The 21,396-nt window shown below is 40.5% G+C and overlaps 1 protein-coding gene across 1 annotated transcript in view; it reads left to right on the forward strand.

Moving 5' to 3' along the window:
* The window catches only part of crhr2 (corticotropin releasing hormone receptor 2), a 40,793-nt gene extending 22,249 nt beyond the window's left edge, over window positions 1-18,544 (forward strand). The window contains exons 7-12 of the mRNA XM_026149967.1: window positions 3,636-3,696; window positions 3,796-3,868; window positions 5,107-5,192; window positions 7,673-7,808; window positions 8,311-8,352; window positions 17,958-18,544. Of these exons, the coding sequence (XP_026005752.1) occupies window positions 3,636-3,696; window positions 3,796-3,868; window positions 5,107-5,192; window positions 7,673-7,808; window positions 8,311-8,352; window positions 17,958-18,098 (539 nt within the window). The 3' untranslated portion in view covers window positions 18,099-18,544. The remainder of the gene's footprint in view (window positions 1-3,635; window positions 3,697-3,795; window positions 3,869-5,106; window positions 5,193-7,672; window positions 7,809-8,310; window positions 8,353-17,957) is intronic.
* Window positions 18,545-21,396: the final 2,852 nt, after the last annotated feature.

Genomic DNA, 21,396 nt, shown 5'->3' on the forward strand with positions numbered 1-21,396 from the left:
TACATAATCAGGTAATCATTAAATCAGCAACCAGGGCACACATGCATTTAAACATGTAGACATGGTCAAAACGGCCTGCTGAAGTTCAAACCAAGCACCAGAATGGAAAAGAAAGGTGATTTAAGCGACTTTGAACATAGCTGGGATTTTTTTAATAAATCCTCTTGAGAATTTACAGAGAACGATTAAAAAAACAAAAAAACAAAACAAAACAAAAAACAGTTCCCTGGGTGAAAATACCTCTTTGATATCAGAGGTCAGAGGAGAATGGAAAGACTGCTGCAAGCTAGTGGAAAGGCAGCAGTAACCACTCATTACAACCAAGAAGAGCATCTCTGAATGCACAGCTCTTCAGACCTTGCAGCCACGTCAGAAGATCAGACTTGGCGCCACTCCTGCCAGCTAAGAACAGGAAAGTGAGGCTCCAATTCACACAGGCTCACCGAAATTGTACAACAGAAGATTGGAAAAATGTTGTCTGGCCTAATGACTCTCAATATTTTCTGCAGCACTGTCAGAATGGTGGAAACAGCATGAACAGAGGTGGCAATGTGATGATAAAATACTAGTATATAAGTATACAATTTTTATGTAAATTGAAATAATCCTTAAATGTACTCAGCTTGAATCAGTTAAAGAGAACATGAGCAGAAAAAAAGAAGGAAAATGAAAAATAGCTCTGTTTTTTGTTGCCTACATTGTAGAGGGTAACTTTGCCTCTAACGAGGAACATGAGTAGCGAAGAGGTTAAAGTGGGATTCAGCAGGTGAGGGAACCCTAATATTAGTTGTGGTTCAGCATGGGGAAAAAGAATCGCAGCTCACAATAATTTCTATTGAGAGCTCCAGTAGGTTTTCTTAATGTAGCGGCTGTGATCAGCTGATCTAAATCCACCACAGTGCAGCAAGTTAACCAGTTTATCCTGCACTAACCTGCAGAGTATTTTCATGCAACCTTTAACCTCCTAAGACCTAAACTCTTCCACGGCATGCATTTTTTTTTACCTTGTTTTTCTTTTTATGAAAAATGAGAGCCGCATATGAGGATATTCATTTAAAATTTTGATAGAACAGTAGCAGTATAATGTCCTCATAAGTGGATATCAGGCCCTTGTAGAGCAAAACTGTATTTTGGTCTAAATAACCCAAAATGTGATGTCCACATATGTGGATGCCAGGTCCTAGGAGGTTAAATAGCACAGTTAGTCTTGCTCAGTTTGTTTTGCAGCATGTTTCACAATATGAAAAAAAAAAAACATGTCGCATTTACAGACCTGTACATACCTGATTAAAAAAATTGAAAACTTGCATATCCAATTTATCAAACACTACTGAGCAGTCCTTACCTTTAAATCTAACCTCTGTTCTTCATCTCCTGTCCTGCCTTTCTTATCTTTCTCTGAGTGACGTTAGCGCTCTTTCTTTTCTCTCCCTGTGAAATACAGCAGCTGGACCTTCAGCTAGAAAAAAAACTGCGAAATAAACTGAACACAGACAGTTTGTTTGTTAAGCTGATAGAAACACTGCATTTGAAATTACCTGCCACAGTGACAAAACGTCACTCCTTTAATACTTGCTTGTCTTCTGTAGAGCTGACTATGGCACACGTTTGGTTTTGTTGTGTGTGTGATGCTGTTATGTCAGTATGAACCAAAGGCTTTGAGGAATTCAACCTTGTTCGATCTATGCCATGAAATATTAAGGCAGTTTTAAAGGCAAAATTGGATCCAACATGGCGCTAGCAAGCTGTAACTAACAGAGTGACTGGTGAATGTGCTCAAAATTAGAAAAAGAACAGTTTGTCAAACAATACATATACTCAAAAGGAGAATTTCACTTTTTTTGCATTAATTGAAAACCAGGTTGTGACAAAACACTGTTATCAGGCGTTATTGTTTGAACTGAACATGTGCCCGAGAGTACAATCACTTCTCCAGTGAAGAGGAGGGAAACTCTTTAGTGGTTCATATCCGAGATAAGACTTTAATTTAATGAAAGAACCGGCATGCAGCGTGCTTGACTTTGAGTCCTGAATATACAGCAGATATCCCATCATGACCCTATAAATGATCTCACCTTGACTGATAAATCAAGCATATTATATGCTGTACAGAGCCAACATCATCAGGGACAGAAATACACAAAGTATTCTGCTCGCATGCTTCCCGGAAACACTGAGATTTTCTCCTTCTGTTTATGTAATGGACATAGTGTGCTCAGCTGAAAGAAAAAACCCCTCATACTTTACTTCAAACTAGGTCATGAGAAAATGAGTTAATGGAGCTTTGTGAGCACAAGATTAAAATATGAAGTCTTATCAGCAGATGTAGAGAGTAGATGACGGTGAATGACAGATGGATGATATTATTGGGAAGCTAATGTTAGCTTTGAAATAGAAATAAAAAAAAGATCTCACACATATTCATCAGATTTTTAATTCTCTAATATGATTTTAATAAGAATATAATAGTAAGTACTGGCAGCTTGTCTCAAAAAGATTAGATTAGCAGAGTAGTTCCTATTTGCAGGTCCACTCATCCACTCCACCTCCATATATAAAGTATTATCCATTTAAGTCGTTAATTTCATATTAACAATCATAGAGTATGTACAATATAATATATGCTTTATTTTAAATGGGGTTATTGCAGGTGCTTTCTCATTGGGTTTCATTTGGAGAGGCTTCTAATTAATTTCATTAGGAGGTGATAGAAGTGGGGCGCATGAAATCTGTCCGCTACCACAGGTCTGATGAGCTGGGATCAAAACTGCTTTTGATGTGTGTTTTATTTAAAGTGATTTTACTGATGCTTTTCAGATTTACGAACATTTCGTCCGATTTGTGGACATTTTCCTCCTGCAAAGCTGTTATATGTTACATGTAACGAAAAATTTGATGAAAAACAGTCTGAAGACAGCTAATAAAATTAGTATGCTCTGAACGGTGATTGCATTCGCGTTTGATTGATACGGTCAGTGCAGTTGCTCTTTTCTGGAGAGGTCAATGCTTTTTATAAGAAATCTCAGCCTATTCAAGCACAGTTGGTCTTACTTTGTCAGGCCTGGCACCTAACACGCTGATTTGACACGTTAACGCATGGCCTTTATTCAGCAGTGACTGATTTTAGAGGTATGGTGAACTGGTCCTTTTTTGTTTTATTAAAGCAGTTAAAAAAGATTGTTTTGATTTGTGTTGTTTGTTTTATATGTGAAAAACCTTCTATTTACTTTGTCAAAGCATCAACATCAAAACTTTCCAGATATACATTACATGCTGGACTAGGGGAAGCAGTTGTGATTCATGAGTTATATGGTATGACTCTGAAGCCCCTTTTGGCAGAGATTATGCTACTGTTGCCGTTACTCTATAACCCTTGAGGGCAGTAAAAATTGGAGCATGTTCTGTTTTAACTTGATTCTTTGTAGTTGAAGCGTGTTAGTTTGTTATCCCCTCCCCCTCCCCATGGCTGTGCATGTAACAAAACAAAAACCGAAAAGCAAAGAAAAAAAAAAAAATCTTTGATTTTTGTCTTTATTATTCTGACCTTCTTTCTTCAATTCCATGAAAAAAAAAATCTGTTTACCAAATACGTTTTATTTTATTTCCACTTACACGACTCTTCCTTGTTACTCCAGGTATTCCGTGTCCTATAATTGTGGCTTGGGCCATAGGAAAGCTGTATTATGAAAATGAACAGTAAGAAATCCCCTAATAATTTGTGGCCACATAATTAGAATGTTTTCTGGATAATTTCTTTAATTAACGGTACGTTTCTTCTTCTTTTCCTGTCAACAGATGCTGGTTTGGTAAAGAACCTGGAAAATACATGGACTACATTTACCAGGGACCTGTTATTCTTGTGCTTTTGGTGAGCTACAACAAAGAAAACGGACTGTAAATTTATTGCCATTAATTTGACATTATTTGCTAATTAACATAGAAAATCTGCCCTATACTGATTTTTTTTTTGCATTTCTGTGCAGTGACTAGATTAGAAAGTCACAAAAGCAGTACAGTGCAAAAGTACTGAGCCCCTCACTTTTGAATATTTTGTGCAGCCATTTATTGAAATGTGCAAACATGGAACATTTTTGGTGTGACCACCTTTATTCTTCAACACAGCCTGAGCTCTCTTCGGCAAGCTTTCCAGCAATTCCTTTAAGCAGCCTTCAGGCTCGAAAAAGAACTTTTACAATACCAGCAAGCTTCAAAGGCAGCACGACCAGCTGGTCATACCAACATATTGACTTTAAAGTATTCTTCAGGACAGTCTGGACTCTCTTAGACAAGCTTTTTTTGTAATTTCTTTAAGTAGTCTTCAGAATTAGGCTTCTTTGAAGGACATCAAAAGCTTTTCTTTGGATGTTGTGTTTTGTTCTGTTCTCCATGAAGATGATCCTACACTTTTTCAACAATGTTGTGGTCTCAGCTCTGTGGAGGCCAATCCATGACTAATAGTATTCCACTGTGTTTTTCTATCCAGGTAAGACTTTAGTATATAGATTGTTTGAAATACAAAAAAACCCCAAGCTGTTGCCAATCAGATGCTTTAGATATGATATTACATAGTTAATCAATATCAATTAATTTCACTTTTCTGCATTTTTGATTCCATATGAAAAATACAGCCCCAAAGCAGGACACAGCTTCATGTTTTTACATATGGCCAGTGGTCAGCATTAAGTGAACTGACAAACAAAAAGCATCCCACTGAAAATGGTCAGGTGCAAGGACTGGACTGAAAATGAATTAAAAAGGACTCAATGTCCAAAGAAAAACTTCTGACTCCTTTGAAGCTAAATATAAAGAAATGAGGGATGACTCATGACTTTTGCACAGAACTGTAGTCTTAAGGGTTTCCAAACAAAAGACTTCTGAAAATAAGAAATTGATTTCACATAAATGTTTGTGCTTATGTAAGTCCTTAGCAACATGTAATATGATTAATCACTGTCTTGTTAAGGAAGATTATATGCTGTGACGAGTGTTACTTCTTCTCTCCCAGCTCAACACTGACTGAGCTGTCTGATATTTTCCCCTCTGTATAATATAAGTCATTAGCACAGCATTTTAAAGTAATAATTTCCTTATGTCTTCTTCTTCTAGATAAACTTTGTTTTCCTCTTCAATATAGTTCGAATTCTTATGACCAAACTAAGAGCTTCAACCACATCAGAAACAATACAGTACAGGTGAGTTGATTCTGTTGGTAACTGCATATAAATTTAGGAGCAGTACACTTTGTCTTCCTTCTTTCAAGGACATTAAGGAGTGTTTCAGAAGAAGTACATTTTTAGAGTGATTAGACTCATTTAAACCTTTATCATCAGCATCAGACCTCATTTCATACAAATCTAAGAGCGTTAATATCCTATCAGTGAACAGATGTTTGGTGATCAAAGGGTCCGATGTTAATGATAATTAAATCAAACTGCTATTAAGGAAGAAATCTGTTATTGTGGTTGTGACTTTTGCCTTATGACTTTAAGGCTAAGTATTGGAAATTTTGTGGGAAAAGAAACTAACTTCACTAAAAAACTGTGCTGTGATTTGGTGTCTTGTGAAATTTGGATGGTAGAGTCATAGACCACATGAAAGCATCCATCCAACCTTGTATGAATGGTTCAGGCTTTTGGTGGTGCTGTGATGGTGTATGGGGGATATTTTCTTGACATACACTGGGCCCTGTTGTACTACATGATCATCATTTAAACACTGACCACCTCCATCCCTTCATGACTACAGTGTACCCATCATCTGACGGCACAAAGCTCAAATCATCTCCAAGTGGTTTCTTCGACATGACAATAAATTCACTTCGCAAATGCCAAATGTCGCCACATGTCAATTCAACAGTGCACCTTTCGGATCTGGTGAATGGGAGGTTCACATCATGAATGTGCAGCTGACAAATCTACAGCAACTGCGAGATGCCGTCATGTTAAAACGGATCAAAGTCTCTGAGGAATGTTTGAGGAACCTTATTCAAACTATGCCACAAAGGATTAATGCAGTTCTAAAGGCAAACAGGGGTCCAACACAGGTCTAACCTGGTAACCAGTGTGCTTAATAAAGTATATAATAATAATAATATAAGCCTGAAACAAAATAAGTATATTGTCTTGTCTTGTAACTTATTACAGGACACTGCAAAAGTACTACAAATGTGCTTCTTACCCATAAAATAAAGATTCAAGACAAACGCCTCAACCTTAGTGAACTCAGTTGCAATACTTCATGCAAGAAGTTCTTTCATTTACACGCACTAGTAACAGTTAAAGGGGAAAAACCTTGGGTTTGTCTGATTCTGTGTGCCTGAGAAGAGAGCAGAGATTTAGCGTGCGCTTGAGAGGCACGAGCTGAGTGCATACCTGAATTATGCTGTTAGGTTGTAGATCTGGAATGGCTGAAATTGCTAAAAGAGTGAGCTTGTTTACCTACCTGCTGTTACTGTGTCAAGTGTGTTTTTCTCCAGTGGGGATTATTTCAAGCGCACAGAGTGTTTTCAGTGTCACGGCTCAGACAATCTGAGTGTAGTCTTTTCAGGCTGGGGCTGGATTGCTGGTGGTTGTTGTGAGCCATACAAATTTAAGCAAATGAAGCACAGGGGTTTCAAGCTGAACTTCTTGACCTTAAAAAAACCGATTGTTTTAAAATGAAAATTATAATCAGTAAGGGCAAAGAAAGGTTTGTGGTCATCCCTAAATTATGGGACTGTCATAGCTCATATTAAAAGTCCCCACCATGGTCTTTTCTGTTATTCCTTGAATTAGGTTTGGCTGTTGCCCTTATGATCTTGAATCTTTTTCTCACGTGAGTGCTTTCAGAGTTTTCCCTGTCTGAGCCTGTGTGTATTTTGTTCTGCAAGTATTGGTTTTTTTTGTCCTTCTTTCTTTTACTTGCCCTTTTGTTTTCCTCATGTGGCTTTATGTGTTTTCACTTTCTTTTTCCACCCTGATTTGATTGATTTCTCCTATCTCTCGCCTGTTCTCGAGACTCCCTTGTTTTCTGCTGCCTCCCTGTGTTTTGGATTGCTCCTGTTGGGTTTTAGATTCCATGGATTTGGATTCATTTGAGTTTTTCCATCACACTTCACACTGCTTTTGGTTGTCTATGAGTTCTAGATTAAGGTTTCTAGTTTATCCATCCACTTGCCAGTGCCTGCTGTGTCTGCTTATTGGATCCTCTTGTGAACATTTCAAAGTATGGGACAGTTTGAGCTTTATTTTGAAAAACAAATTCAGAGAGCCGAAGCAAAATTGGCTTGGACGTGCTCAGAGGAGGCGTAGTGGACATGTTGGACATGTGACAGGACCACAGAGGAGGTTTATGGATGCAGTGGAGGAGGACATAAATCATCCACATTTTCATCTATAGATGTGATGGCTTATTGTTGCATTGCAAAACCAAGAAAGCTAAACTTTGCTCTTATTCACACTGTCAAAATTATTACAGAAGAGCTAGAATTATATGTGACATACATATTTTTGCTACCCCTGAAAAGGGGCCCATCTTCCAATCTGAAACATCCATGTGGTGGAGGGTGACATTTTTATTTTTATCCCTGTCTGCCGCTGACACAGAGTCATGCATTTTCCAGAATCCACTGGGCTGACATTCAAGGCTCAATTTTTGCAATTCTATAAATGAGACTCCAACTCTGTCTTCACAGAAAAGCCGTGAAAGCAACACTAGTCTTGCTACCTCTGCTCGGCATCACCTACATGCTCTTCTTTGTGAATCCGGGGGAGGATGACATCTCGCAAATTGTGTTCATCTATTTCAACTCCTTTCTACAGTCTTTTCAGGTGAGATTATGATTAATAATACAGTGTGACAGTGGCCAGAGTTTGAAAGCTCACACTCACTGCCCACAAAGCTAAAATATGAATCATTCTGATTTCTTAATGTGTTTTTATCTCAGAGTTGTATCGCTACTTTAAAGAGCGACTTTTCAGGTTCTAAGGCTTCTTGTGGGAAGATGATTTGAAGTAGCATCCTGGCTGCGCTTACACACAACATGGCCCTCCTACCTCATGTTCAGTGCTCTCAGCTGTCAGGAATAACAGAGCCATGTGGGCATGATTTCTGCTCTGTGGCTATTATGTATTTATTTATTTATTTATCTCCTGTGCTTAAATGTAGGGCTGAGTAGGGGGAGGGGGGGTTCGAGTAGAGCTTTAAAAATTCTATATTTTGCTTTGGAAATTTGTTTTGCCTTTTCTTTATAATGATTGCGTCTAATTACAGTGCCATTACATAATACAGGCACATTTTCTGCTTCTAATTCTAATGTGTCTTATTTTGCAGGGGTTCTTTGTGTCAGTGTTTTACTGCTTTCTAAACGGAGAGGTGAGTCACTGGAGTTTAGCAAAACGCCCGTTATTTATGATGTTAATTTTACTGTCAATGTCTTTGGGTTTTTTTCTTTGATACACAAGCTTAATAAAACCATAAATTGATAGCCTTAATTCGTTTTAATATTGTTTTTCTAACTTGCCTCCAAGTTAACATTTTTATGTTCAACCAGGGGGAGGATCAAGTAGCTGTAATAGAAAAGAAAATGCCAAAGAGTTTCCGTGCAGTCAGTGAAATAACAGCATAGAAAACTTTTATGAGGCTGTCTCATTTTTGCCTGATTGAAATAAAAGCAAATTACCAAAACTCCAGCTGGTTGAAAGTCATTAACGCCATTATGATTACACATAAATTGTGATAAATTGTGATAGAAAAAAAATGAAGGACTCTCTTGCTGCGCGCTCTCATCCCTAAAATTATTGAAACTCGGGGGTAAAGAGTTTGTTAATTTAATGACGTGATGTGAAGAAATTGAGTCATACTATTTGAACAGATATTAATTGCAATTTAAGACTCTGAGTGGCAAACAACAAAACGAAAAAAGCAATTGTGTGACTTTAGGCCACATTACAAACGACTGCTGTAAAGCGGTCCTTATTTAAAAAATGAAAAATTAGGAGGCTTGACTTAACTATTGCTATTTATTATATGATTTTGCTAGTATAGTGCATAAAAACCACCCAGCTCTGTCACAGCTTGTTGTTTTCCGATTTTGGTTTTTGTCCATATGGACATTCTGGCTTCCTGTCTTTGTCTGGCTTTAGTATCATTTTTAGAAAAAGAAATAGTGCATAAATATGTAGAACACTTTTCAAACCACAGCTACAAAATGCTCCACTAATATAAAACAAAATACAAAATGACAAATACCACAAATATAGAAATGTCATCAAAACTTACGCTCCCTTTTTATGTGAGCTGTCAGGGTGGGTGTGACACTTTAATATAACCCCTGATTTGGCTTCATTAGTTGGAAGGAAATTTGGAGCTATCCAGCTTTTTATTGCCGAAAGACGGACAGGGATCTGAGAATTGTCAGTATAGTTTATATATCATCTGACATAAATAGAGCTTAACACAAGTAGAATCAAGACTAATGAGAGACTAATAGATCTATTTGCAGGACTCAAACTGAAATTGATTCAATTGGCTACTGACGTGGTTCATAAGACAAAAATATCCAGTACCAGGGGATCCAATTATTAATTTCTTCTGCAGTGGTCAAAGTCAAACCGTGTTATGTTTACTACTGTCAGTTATCTAGACACAGAACAAGTGTTAATTGAAAGAATTTGTGTCAAAACATCCTTTTTCTGTCATAACGCTGTGTGAGGCAGGCAGGAATAGGACCCAAAAACGCAGAACACACATGCAGGGCTGAACTCACTTTACTGCTGGATTCAGAAACTAAGCTAACTGAAAAACTAAACAAAACAAAACTGGAATGACACTAAGAAACTAAACAGCCAGAATATACAGCCAGAGGAATGAGGGAGATCAAGAAGAGGCCGGAGGAGACACAGGCATATACACACCAGGATTAAGGGCAGAGAGGAAATACCTGGGAAACACGGCTGGACATAATCTAACTGACGAGACAACAGTGGCGTGTCTAGAAAATTTTTGTTGGGGGGGCCAGGTAGGGGCACAGATTTGGAGAAGGGTGGCAGATTTAATTGGCAGATAATGTTTAAAAAAAAAATTCTACCAACCATTAACCATAATTCAATAATCCTATAAACCTAATAACCAAATGCACTTTTAACTCTTATTAGAATGAGATTTTAACCACTACGGTGCAAAGTTTTTAGATACTGCGTTGATAAAGTACAAGAGATACAATCAGTGCTTTGTCAGTGTTTACTCAGCATTCAAGGACAGCAATATTTGCATAGTATTTTTACTGACATATACTGCACATATGTTTTGGGCAAAAACATTTTTGAATATTAAAATACGAACATTTGTAGCAAACAATTGACAAATTAGCCAGTTCCAATGTAAAACTTTCTCTGCCTGTTAAAAAAAGAAGATAATCTTCTCACAAACTGGTGTTTGATTTTGAAACAGGAAAAAAGTGGAGAAACAACTGAAAAGACTAATATTTGAATAAAACTTTCTATGCTGCCTTATGGTAAACTTTGGTAATATTGATAAAGAACAACACTGGCTGATGATGAAATACATTCAGCTGGCATGGTGACACTGCCAGTATAACCTGCAGGGCTGGACTGGGACAGAAAATCGGGCATTGGTCCCGCCTTCACTGTTGTGATTGGTGTGGGGGTAGGGACAGGCTTAGGGCGTCGGGGGGTTCCCTGGAGGCATCTTCCTTGGGGGGCTCAACCCGGGGTAGCGGTCATGTCCGGTTAGGGACTCTGTTGGCTCTCAGGTAACTGTTTCCTCGCGGCTGCGTGCAGCGGGGCTAGGGGAGGGTCTGTGCTGACGGACGTGGGTTACTGACCTGGTAGCCTGGCTGCCCCTGGGTGGGTCCGGGATGGGCGTGAGGTTCTGGGGGCGCTCCGTCTCTGGGCTGGGACCCGGACCGGGCCTCGGGGGCTTGGGTCCTGGTTGGTGTGTTGCCGGGGTTGTGGGCGGGTGGGTGCATGGGGGCCCAGCCCTGGAGCAGGGTGCCGCCGGTGCGTCGAGCCACCTGGGGGGCTCTTCAACTGGTGGGGGAGATTGTCACATCTTGCAGGAGCTTTCCTCTCCTCAGGAGCTCCCTCTGCAGGAGGGGGAGATACAGGAGAGGTGGAGGAAGATCTCAGCCTGGGTGTTTATTGTCTTATGTAGTCTGGAAGATGAGTGGATGGTGGGGTGGGTGCAGTTTTCTCTGTGGTGGGGTTGGGTGGACTGTCCCGGGCTCTGTGGGGCCGGGCGGCGCTGCTGCACTGGGCCCGGTCTGGATGGGCCTGGGCCCCCTTTCCCTGGCGGGTCGCGGAGTATGGGGGTGCCTACTGGGGTCAGCGGGGGAGCTGGCCCCAGGGAGGGGTCACTTGCCCCTCCCTTCCTTCCCTCCCCATCTCCAGCTGCCTCCCTCTTCCCGCTCCACCACAACCACCCACACATGCAGGGCCTTGGAGTAGGGGTATGTCACCAGGGTGCAGAGGAGGCTACCCCCCCCCCCCCCCCCTCTGTCCCCTTCTGGCTGCCTCTGCCTCAATTTTATCCCACAACTTAGACATTCACATTACTCACACTCTCATCACACATACATATAGGATCTTGGGGGTGGGCACGATACACGGAGTCCAAAGTACCATCAGGGTGTACACCCCACCCCTGGCATCGTTGCCCACCTCTCAATTTTAAATACACGTAGACATTGAGGGCTAGCAGGAGGGACCATGCGCTTACCTGCTGCTCTCTGGCAGGTAGCTCCATGCCCTCCTGGGTTTTAAATGCACCTTAGAACACACATGCATCAACACTACAATGAGCGGGTGGAGGGAGGTTTGGAGTCTTCTCTCACCCCCATTCTCTGCGACCTGCTGGAGCGGGGGGGCTAGGAGGAGTTGGCTGTCCGACTGCGGTCTGGAGTGTGGAGCCTTCCTGCTGCTGCGGAGTCGGGGCGGTCTGCCTCCCCCCACCGCAGGGAAAAGGGAAACACCACCTGGGTCTGGGTGCAGTTCCCCCCTCCAGGGGCGGGGGCACCTAGACCCGGTTTGTAGAGTACGCTTGGGGAGTGTGATCGCGTGTACAACGTCTCTTTATGTCTGTCTCCACGTTGGTTGAGTGTGGAGTAAGTGCATATGAGAGCATGAGGGTGGGAATGGATGTTTGTATCTGTGTGTGCCTGTATGTCTGTGTCTATATGTCAGGTTGGGTGTCAGGCGCCACCTCTCTGGGGACATCTCAGGCCCTCCAAGGTTTGGAGGCCTATCTCCCCCTACAACCACTTCCCCTGCCAGTGGCGGACCCCCTCAGACATCGGTGCGTTGGTGGTTCTTTGTGTCCGGGGATGGGCGTCCAGGTACACACCGGCTCACTCCTTGGCGGCCGCTTATCGGGGCCTGGAGCCTGGGGCTCGCTCGGGCCACTTCGGAGGTGGGGTGCCCCCGGCCTCTCGGCCTGGGGCTCGGTCACTCAGGCGCAGCTGGCTGCCGGCGGAGCTCACGGGCGCGTCACTGCAACCCCCCCTGGCTTCTGCTCCGCGGCTGCTGAGTGAGCCCTCATCTGGGACTCTCCTCAGCTCTTTCCGGGACAGTGGCGCAGCTGCCCCTCTGTTGGTCTTCCTTGGTCTCTTGTGTTCTGGGGGCCTCTGGATGTCTGGAGTTTTGATCTCCTCCACGCCTGCTTCACGCCCTGGAGGACGGGGCTGTGGCCCCCCCACACCCTCTAGCAGATTATTACATGAAGGAACCTTTTAAAAAACAAAAAACAAGCGCGTCCATGCTCACAGGTGTACACACGGGTGATCACACCCACAAACTACAACCTTTTTGGCTCCTACCTCAAAGCACACTGTGTTCTGTTGATCTTATGTGCTGGACAATAATGTTTAACATTTAGTATTTACTGTCATATTCCCATATATCATTGTGATGTTGTTTATTCTATTACTCTTGTTCTCTTCTGCTTGCTTTCTTTTTTCTTTCTCAGCAGGTGATCCAGGTGATTGATATATGCATTTTTTTTTCTCTGCCCGTTCTGTTGGTTTAGATAATTATTTAATAAAAGCTAGATATTTTAAATGAGAATAAGAAAGAAAAGTATTTCTTTGTGCCCCCTTTCCCTGTTAATGCCCTACCTGGCCCCCTGGCAAAACTTTGCTAGACCCGCCCCTGCACAGTTACCAGCTGTCAGCTACATAAAAAAGGATCCTGGTGGGTGGTCTTCACGTTTCCCTCTCACCAGATATCCAAACCGACATCATGACCAGCAGCTTTACAGCTGTGGCTCCAGCAAACATCAGCTGATACTAGAAATTAATATTAAATAAATTCTAACAACAGCCGATCAAGCTTAAACGTGCTGCTGTTGTTTAGCGCAACATCTGCTGGTTTCGTCTTTCTGGCGCAAAGTGGGCGATAAACAAGAGAGAAAAGCCGATCAGCTGATCATTGATCAGTTTCATGATTGAAGTAGCAACAGGAGAGGCAGGATGAGAGAAGAGGCAGCTGTGCAGCGTAAAGACAGAATAAATCCAGCTTTGTGTCTTTTTCCATTCTAGCTGAAGTTCGGGACAACCTGCGTCTCTTCTCAGCTCAATACGAAACGTGTAATATTTTCTCTGATTGAGGGACCATTCCATTTTTTTAAGGAGCCGTTGGCAACTCTACTAACTAACCTTATGAATAAAATAAAGTTCACTATCAGTAACATCATAGCAACCGAACAGCTGTATAAAAACTCCAAGCTGGCTAGAACGCAGTATGAGTTATTGCAACTGACAGTAAAAAGTCAGCACAACGAAAATAAACTCCACCTAAACTTGGTTCATATCTGACCCAGATAGACTGCAGGTCATAACTTCTTACCTGAAGTTCAGTTCACCTGACACTCGGACTGGCGGCTGCTTCGGGTCTCTCCTCCTGCCTCCCCTTCCCTCATCCACCTGTTGCCTCTGTGGACGCCCCGCCATAGCCACCACCAAACAACGGAGTTATTTCTACACATCGACCTGCATCTGGCCAATCCACCACCTCTCATTGTTCATGCCGTTACAAAAAAAATAAAAAATAAGTCAAATAAGCCCGATGGCCAGTCCAGCTATGTTAACCTGCAACCAAATCTGCAGCTCCATACAGCAATGTTACGACTTAGATTACATCTTGTAACTCATAACTCTTATGTTAGCTCCCCTCTGTAGCATACTGTCTGAAATATTCCACGGCTGCAATAATTCTTTAAGTGTTATTTTTTCCTTGGTATTCTAATTTCACCGAAGTTTACTAAACTCAACAAACTTAATATTACTTACCGGGACATTTATTCTGTCCTCATTTTCTTTCACCGAAAAATTGTTTCCTGCAGTGCCGTCTTTCTGCTTGGCTCTCCTACCTTTGCTAACGTGATGCACATAGCGCAGAAGCCGATGCTGCATTCACTTACACTCGGATATCTGAGCTTCACCGTGAAAACATAATCGGACATTTGATATTTGATTGAATTTTATTGTTTTGCCTTTGGGGTGGCACCTGGGGTGGTCAGTCTGGTTGGGGGGGTGGCCTGTGCCCCCCCAGGCCACCCCGCTGGACACGCCATTGCGAGACAAGGGAACCAAAACTGAACAAGATGCACACAGGACAAGAGACTGTCAGAATAAAACAAGAAACATGCACTGAGCCGCAGACTGACTGAATACAGGGAACAGAGGGAGGAGAAAGAGACGAGTAGGTAGACACAGACAGGGGGCAAGAGAGTGAGAGCAACCAGTCAGACACACAGAGACATGACTGGGAAACAGGCGAATAAACAGGGAGACAAGAGAGACTTCACAGGGAGGCACAAATAACTAACACAGGAGATTCTGGGGAGGATGCACACAGACCGAGACAAACGGGACACGAAAGGGAACAAAACTTGATGTACGAAGAAATAACCCCAGGGCTCTCAAACTGAACATAATAATCACAAATACTCCATGAAGAAAGAACAAGAGCAAACAATGCAAAACAAAATGCCTCATGAAGCCAAACAAACTCAAAACACTAGGTCAACGACCCAGGTCCATGACAGTTTCAGATACTGGGTCAATTATAGACCGGCAAGCCATTGAAATCAAATGAAACATTACGTCCTTCAAGTCTAAAGGATGCATTTATTTATATAGTGAGGCATAGTGTTAGCATGTTTAGTAGGAAATTTGAAGCGTTGACTTAAGTCAGTGGTGTCCAACTCCAGGCCTGAAGGGACGATGTCCTGCAGGTTTTAGATGTGTCCTTGATCCAACACAGCAGATTTAAATGGCTAAATGACCTCCTCAACATGTCTTGAAGTTCTCCAGAGGCCTGGGAATGAACTAATCATTTGATTCAGGTGTTTTGACCCAGGGTGAGATCTAAAACCTGCTGGACACCGGCCCTTCAGGCCTGGAGTTGGACACCCCTGACTTAAAGGTATACTGATTGAGTTGATTATCTTGAGTTGAGGTAACGTGGTTGTAATTTTGTAGCAAGGATTTTGCTTTTTGAGACTTTTGGATTAATATTGATGTTATCTGGAATTGTTGAGGCTCTTTAGTCAAAGATCTTGAATTGATCAAAGCAAACAGAAACACTGAGGCATATGCATCATTGTGATGGAAAGAAAGATTCCTGAATAAAACTCTGTTGGAGGATTTCATAATGAGAGGGACCGCATTTTCCGCTCTTAACCCAAATGAATCAATCAGATGCTTTCTGGCAGCCAAACCATGAAACACTTGAGGGAAGATGAACAACTTTAATAATTGACTGACACTTTTCGGCTTGTGGCCTTCATCAGGGCCTTCATCAGGCCACATCTTCCCTCAAGTGTTGCTGGAGTTCCTGCATTGTGAATTCTTTCATCCTCTCCATGCACCTTGGAAGTAGGTGAAGTTGTGCCAGAAATTTTTGCAGCCAAACCATGAAACAAATTAGTAAGTCATGTTGTTACAAGTGCACAGTCAAGTTTCAACATTTTGGGGATAGACATAAATATGCGTAGTGTTGTTTTTCTTAGTTTACTGTACCCATATTAATTAAACTGGCTTTTCTTCAGTGGTCTGGTGGAATGAGTCAGGAGGATTGTGTTGGGACTCTTGATTGAGCCGATAGTGAAGCCAAAATGCTGTGTAACTCTTCACAAGTGAAGTAGACGTATAACTTCTGAGAAAGAAACCTTTTTTTTCCAGGGCAAAGTTGCCAGGCCTTTTAAGCAGTTTCACTCAATGATTTGATGCATGCAATTTTTATGTTCTGGGGGACCATTGAAATTCCCATTCTTTTAAATGGGGTCTTTAAAATAAGTGCCCAAATAACTGCCTAAAAGTGTTAAGAAGATGTCAAGTCCTAGCAAGTGGCAGGACCTGCATCAAAAAACATTGACTGCAGTCATTAAAATTAATGTGAGTGTGGAAAACTTTGTACCTGACTTGGATTCAAAGGACTGAATACGGACACGGGGAGGTGGATGAGCAGCAGAGACAGAAATTAGGTTTTGTGGCCAAATATGCTGAAATCACCATTTATTTGATTTTAAAATATAACGCCAGATCATGGTGGAAGGTTGTGAAGGTGACTTTTATTAAGAATCACATTCAGAAATTTTTAATAAAAGAAAAACCTATAAATCGAGACAAAAGGACAACAGACGGGGAGTATAACGATTATGTCACGTTTGATCGTAATCGAGAGGAAACAGAAATTAAATCAGTATAATAATGGGGTTTAATTTATACATAAAGACACACATTGTGGGAACAGAGCCCTTTAAATTATTGGCAAAAAAGTTATATTTTTTTAATATAACATTTTTACCTGAATATTATTTTTCATTAGTTAGTTAATTAGTTAATGTGTTTACGGTCTCATAGTCTACCGTTAAAGTCATACATTTACAGTCATGAGAAAATCAGAGTTTTAACAGGACTCATTATAATCTTGTTAAAAACTTAGCACACCCTTACTGCTTCCACAGGAATGCAGTAGGTATTGTAAGTAGCAGCCAGGTGCTGCTAATCAAATGCACTCGATCAGCTGCTCATCAACAAGTGTGACAACCTCTTTGGTGACAGAAACAGCAAAAAATCCAAGAACCACATCGCAGACTCTACAGGATTTAGTTAGCATGTTAAGTGTTAAAGTTCATGAAAGTATAATTAGAAGAAAAACGAGCAAGCACGGTTTGTTTAAAAGGGTTGTCAGGAGAAAGCATCTCCAAAATCACATGGCAGGAACGCTTAGGTTTGCAAAGTTGCAACTGAACAAACCACAAAACGTCTGGAACAATGTCCTTTGGACATGTGAGGCCAAAGTAGGGATGTTTCGCCATAAAGCACAGTACCATGTGTGGAGGAACCCAAACACAGCAAATCAGCACAAACACCTGAGACCAACTGTCAGCACCGTGTTGGAGGGCTGATGATTTCGGCTGTTTTTTGCTGTTACAGGACCTGGGTACCTTGCGGTCACTGAGTCGACCACAAACTCCTCTGTATACCAAAGTACTCTTTCAAATGTGAAGCCATTTGTCCAATAGCTAAATCAGCAGCAAATCTATAACAGAATCTGAAAAAGAAAAGAGTCAAAGTGTTATAATGCCAAAGTCAAGACCTAAACGTGACTGAAATGATGGAGCAGGACCTTAAGAGAGCTGTGCATAAACAAATGCCTACAAACCTCAATGAACTGAAGTGTTGTAAAGAAGTGTGGGTTCTTCCAGAGACTGGAAGTCATACAGAAAACAATACTTCAAGTTAAGGAGCGCTAAAGGTGCTTTCTACAAGCTGAACTGAATAATGGAGTTTCACAGGACTGCACAGAATCTTCTAAAACAATTATTTATTCACATGGCTCTATCTTTACATTAAACAATTAAAATGACTTCCCAAAATGTTGTATAATATCTTAAAAAATAATTTGAAGTTTATTGTAATATTATTTTATTCTCTATATATCTTGTTATCGTTGTAGGTTCGCTCAGCAGTAAGAAAACGGTGGCACCGCTGGCAGGACAACCACGCTCTTCGAGTTCGAGTGGCACGAGCCATGTCTATCCCGACCTCTCCGACCAGGATCAGCTTCCACAGCATCAAACAGACCACAGCCGTGTGACCACAGAAACACGCAATCTCCATACTGATTCCTCCAGCAAGGTCGCTGTTTGTCCGGTATGACTAAGAAGTCATGCGATTTATTTTGCCTGGTGACAAAAGTTCATTTTAACTGCACAAAAATGACATGAAGTTCTCGTTATAAGGTACCGTTCGGGACGTAGACGGGCTGGGTTTTTTCGAAACAACGAAATGGTTCAATGGTCACATTACATCAGGTTTGACCCTATAATTTTAGTGTTGTTACTGGTTATGAGTACTTGAAATTTGACTGACCATGACGCATTCATATGTTGCCAAAACTGCCATTTGTATCAATTATGATAAAAATGCTAAACTGCTCTTTGAATTACCTGCTCTTTATCAGCAGCTTAATTTGACAGAAAGAAGCTTTTTGGTAAGGAAGAAAACAGAAAACAGCACAGAGTAAAAACAAAATAATAAAAAATGAGTCATAACACTCTGAAGTGAAAACAATTTAACGTACAGTCATCAACTGCTTTTTTTAAACTAAAACACAATCTCAACACATGATGTTTTGGTTAATGTGAGATGTGGCTATTTTATACAAACAAGCCATTGTTAAGAAGCTTTTATAATGTGTCTTTTTTTAAAATCATTTTTCTTCTTTCTTTTTTACATCTTTCTTACTGTTGTAAACATTGGTAAATACTTTTTTCCTGAGGATTTGATTTTACAACTATTTTTATTTCCTTTTGTTAGACTTGGTCTTATTTTTTTGTTGCTTTTTTTTTTTACTGTGCAAGGAAGGTGTTGACATAAAGAGCAATTTAACGTATTATGTGTTTGAACTCCCCGAGAGCGATAAATGAGCGTTCCCAACTTAGAGTTCTCTTGCAGACGAGGAAAGGTATGATTATATATACATTATTTTATGGAGCCAAGTGATTCTCATTTATGTAATCTGTTAAGTGCTGCGCATGGATTTGTCATGCAGGCACAGTGGAAGCAGATTAAATTCTTTTGGCTTTACGAAATCCTTGTGGCTTCCTTATAATCAGTGTCACATACTAAGCTTCTGGGTCAAAGGAAGAGGAGCTTGACAATATGAGGACCGATCCTTTTCCTAAACCCTTGCTCTGGTGAGATCAACCTTCTGCTTGCCTGTAACCCCGGCTCTTACACCTCCTAAGGCTGCTCACCCAATAGTAATTTAAACAGCCATGTATGGACAGATAATAATAAGGGAGGAAACGTTTGTTATAAAAAGGTTTATCGATCAATTACAGCAAGCTTACATTTTGATGCACATATTCCCTTCTGTGTTGATAGATTAGCTACACATCTGTTAAATAAAAACTGTCTGACATTTGATGGGTGGCAAAATCAGCACCCCTCATTTCTGTTTGATGTGTGTTTTGTGTGGATTTAACAATAACGCTTAATACTGTGATACTCCAGAGGGGTCATTAAGAAGATTTTGCAAGCTTCGGACAGAAAGTGAATGACCTTCCCATGTTTTATTTATTTATTACGTTTATGTATTTATTTCAGATTATATTTGCATTGATATCGGGGTTTGTATTTAAAAGTGTCACATAAAACATCCAGAATTTATTTCAAAAACTGAACCCATGTGAAGATGGTGTATATAACACAAAATATTTAATCACATCTTGATGTAAAAAAAGTATTTTGTAAACTTTTGCTACATTACAACATCTGTTTCTGTTGATCTTAGTTCATTTTTGCTGTTGCTGCTTGATGACGCTTGATGTTAGCTGGTAAATACTGATCACCTCTCATTATTTACCCATTAATATATAACTCTGATCAAGGGCGTCATAAGTTAGCCATGACATTGCGCATCCTCCCAAGACTTCAATATGTTACATACATACAAAGTGTACCACATTACATTACAACTGTGACGTATTTTCATAAAGAAACTTTTTTTAAACAAATGTGAATAAAATATAAATAAAACTATATTTTATTTGAACTCACCAAAGAGAGAAACCATGTTTACTGACATACTGACTTTTTAACTGCCTATGTATTTCTATTATTTCCACTGGACTTTGTCGACCAAATCTTGTTTATTTTGTACATCGTTTGTTGTACATGATGTGTATTCAGTGCTGTTTGATGTCAGACATAATTTTATAAAAACTCTTTGTTGAACAACCCAGGTTGCCTTATAAACAAAAGAAAAAAAAGTTTTGTGAAAATGAAGCCGTTGTCTCTGTAAATCATGTATCTTTGTGTTACTTGTATACACTTGGACTGTATGTGTGAAAAAATGATTTTGATTAAAATTTTACTTTACTTTAATTATATAACACACTACATATTTTGGAGGGGGGCATTTCAGTGCATTGGGTCCATACAGTTTGAAAATCTTACAAAAGTCACAGATTGCACTAATAGAATCTGTTCAGCTGATTCATTTGCTGTGTATCTCCCTCACCTCCAGGCACTTTATAAAATAAATACAGCAGTTTTATAATGATCCAATCTCATACTTATTTTTCTGATAGACTGAACGACTGCTGCTTCACTGGCATTTCCTGATCTGAAATTGTAGTTTTTACTCACAGAATGGAAGACACACTCAGAGAGCACTTGCTAGACACTGTTTCATACACTTCAGGCTTGACTGGAGTGAAATGGAGCAGAAACTACAGCCTATCCCCAGAACCCTCAGGATTTGAGTTATACATCCCCAAACAATCGGCCGGGACTCTGATGTAGCCCAATCAAGCCTTATTGTGACAATTAATGTTTCTAATGGTTTCCAGCATTGCAAAAGATAGACAATGCTATCAGATTCTTCAGTATCATGCCAGACGTGTGCAGCACATCTGCACAGCATCATGGATTATTTGCCCTGAACTCCCATGTGTCTGCATTAAACTGCATTTCACATTGCATCAACTAAAAATAAATAACCAGCATGACAACAAAAGGCTGCCACTAAGCCTCGAATTTCAAAATAAACCCATCTGTAATATAATATTTATATCTTAAGCTCAGATAAACTAATAAATGACCTCGCTTAATGAAGTATCTCCCATCACTTAATTATTGCTGCTTTAAGCCAAAACTCCTGCAAAGGTCACCCTGCTGATTTTATACATAAAGGTAAGTTAATAGCAATTCCCACAGGCAGCATCCTTCAGCCTGGCTGTAAAGGAACTTTATTAAGTTTGCGTTTTCAACTTCAGACTTCAAGACTACAAATTTCTAAAAGATGGTGTGCATCACATGTGCACATAGAGGGTGGAGTAAACCTTAAAAACACATTTACCAGCCTGGTGGGGCTAAGAAAACAATGT

The sequence above is a fragment of the Astatotilapia calliptera genome, chromosome 18, assembly GCF_900246225.1.
Source record: "Astatotilapia calliptera chromosome 18, fAstCal1.2, whole genome shotgun sequence".
Classification (NCBI taxonomy): Eukaryota; Metazoa; Chordata; class Actinopteri; order Cichliformes; family Cichlidae; genus Astatotilapia; species Astatotilapia calliptera.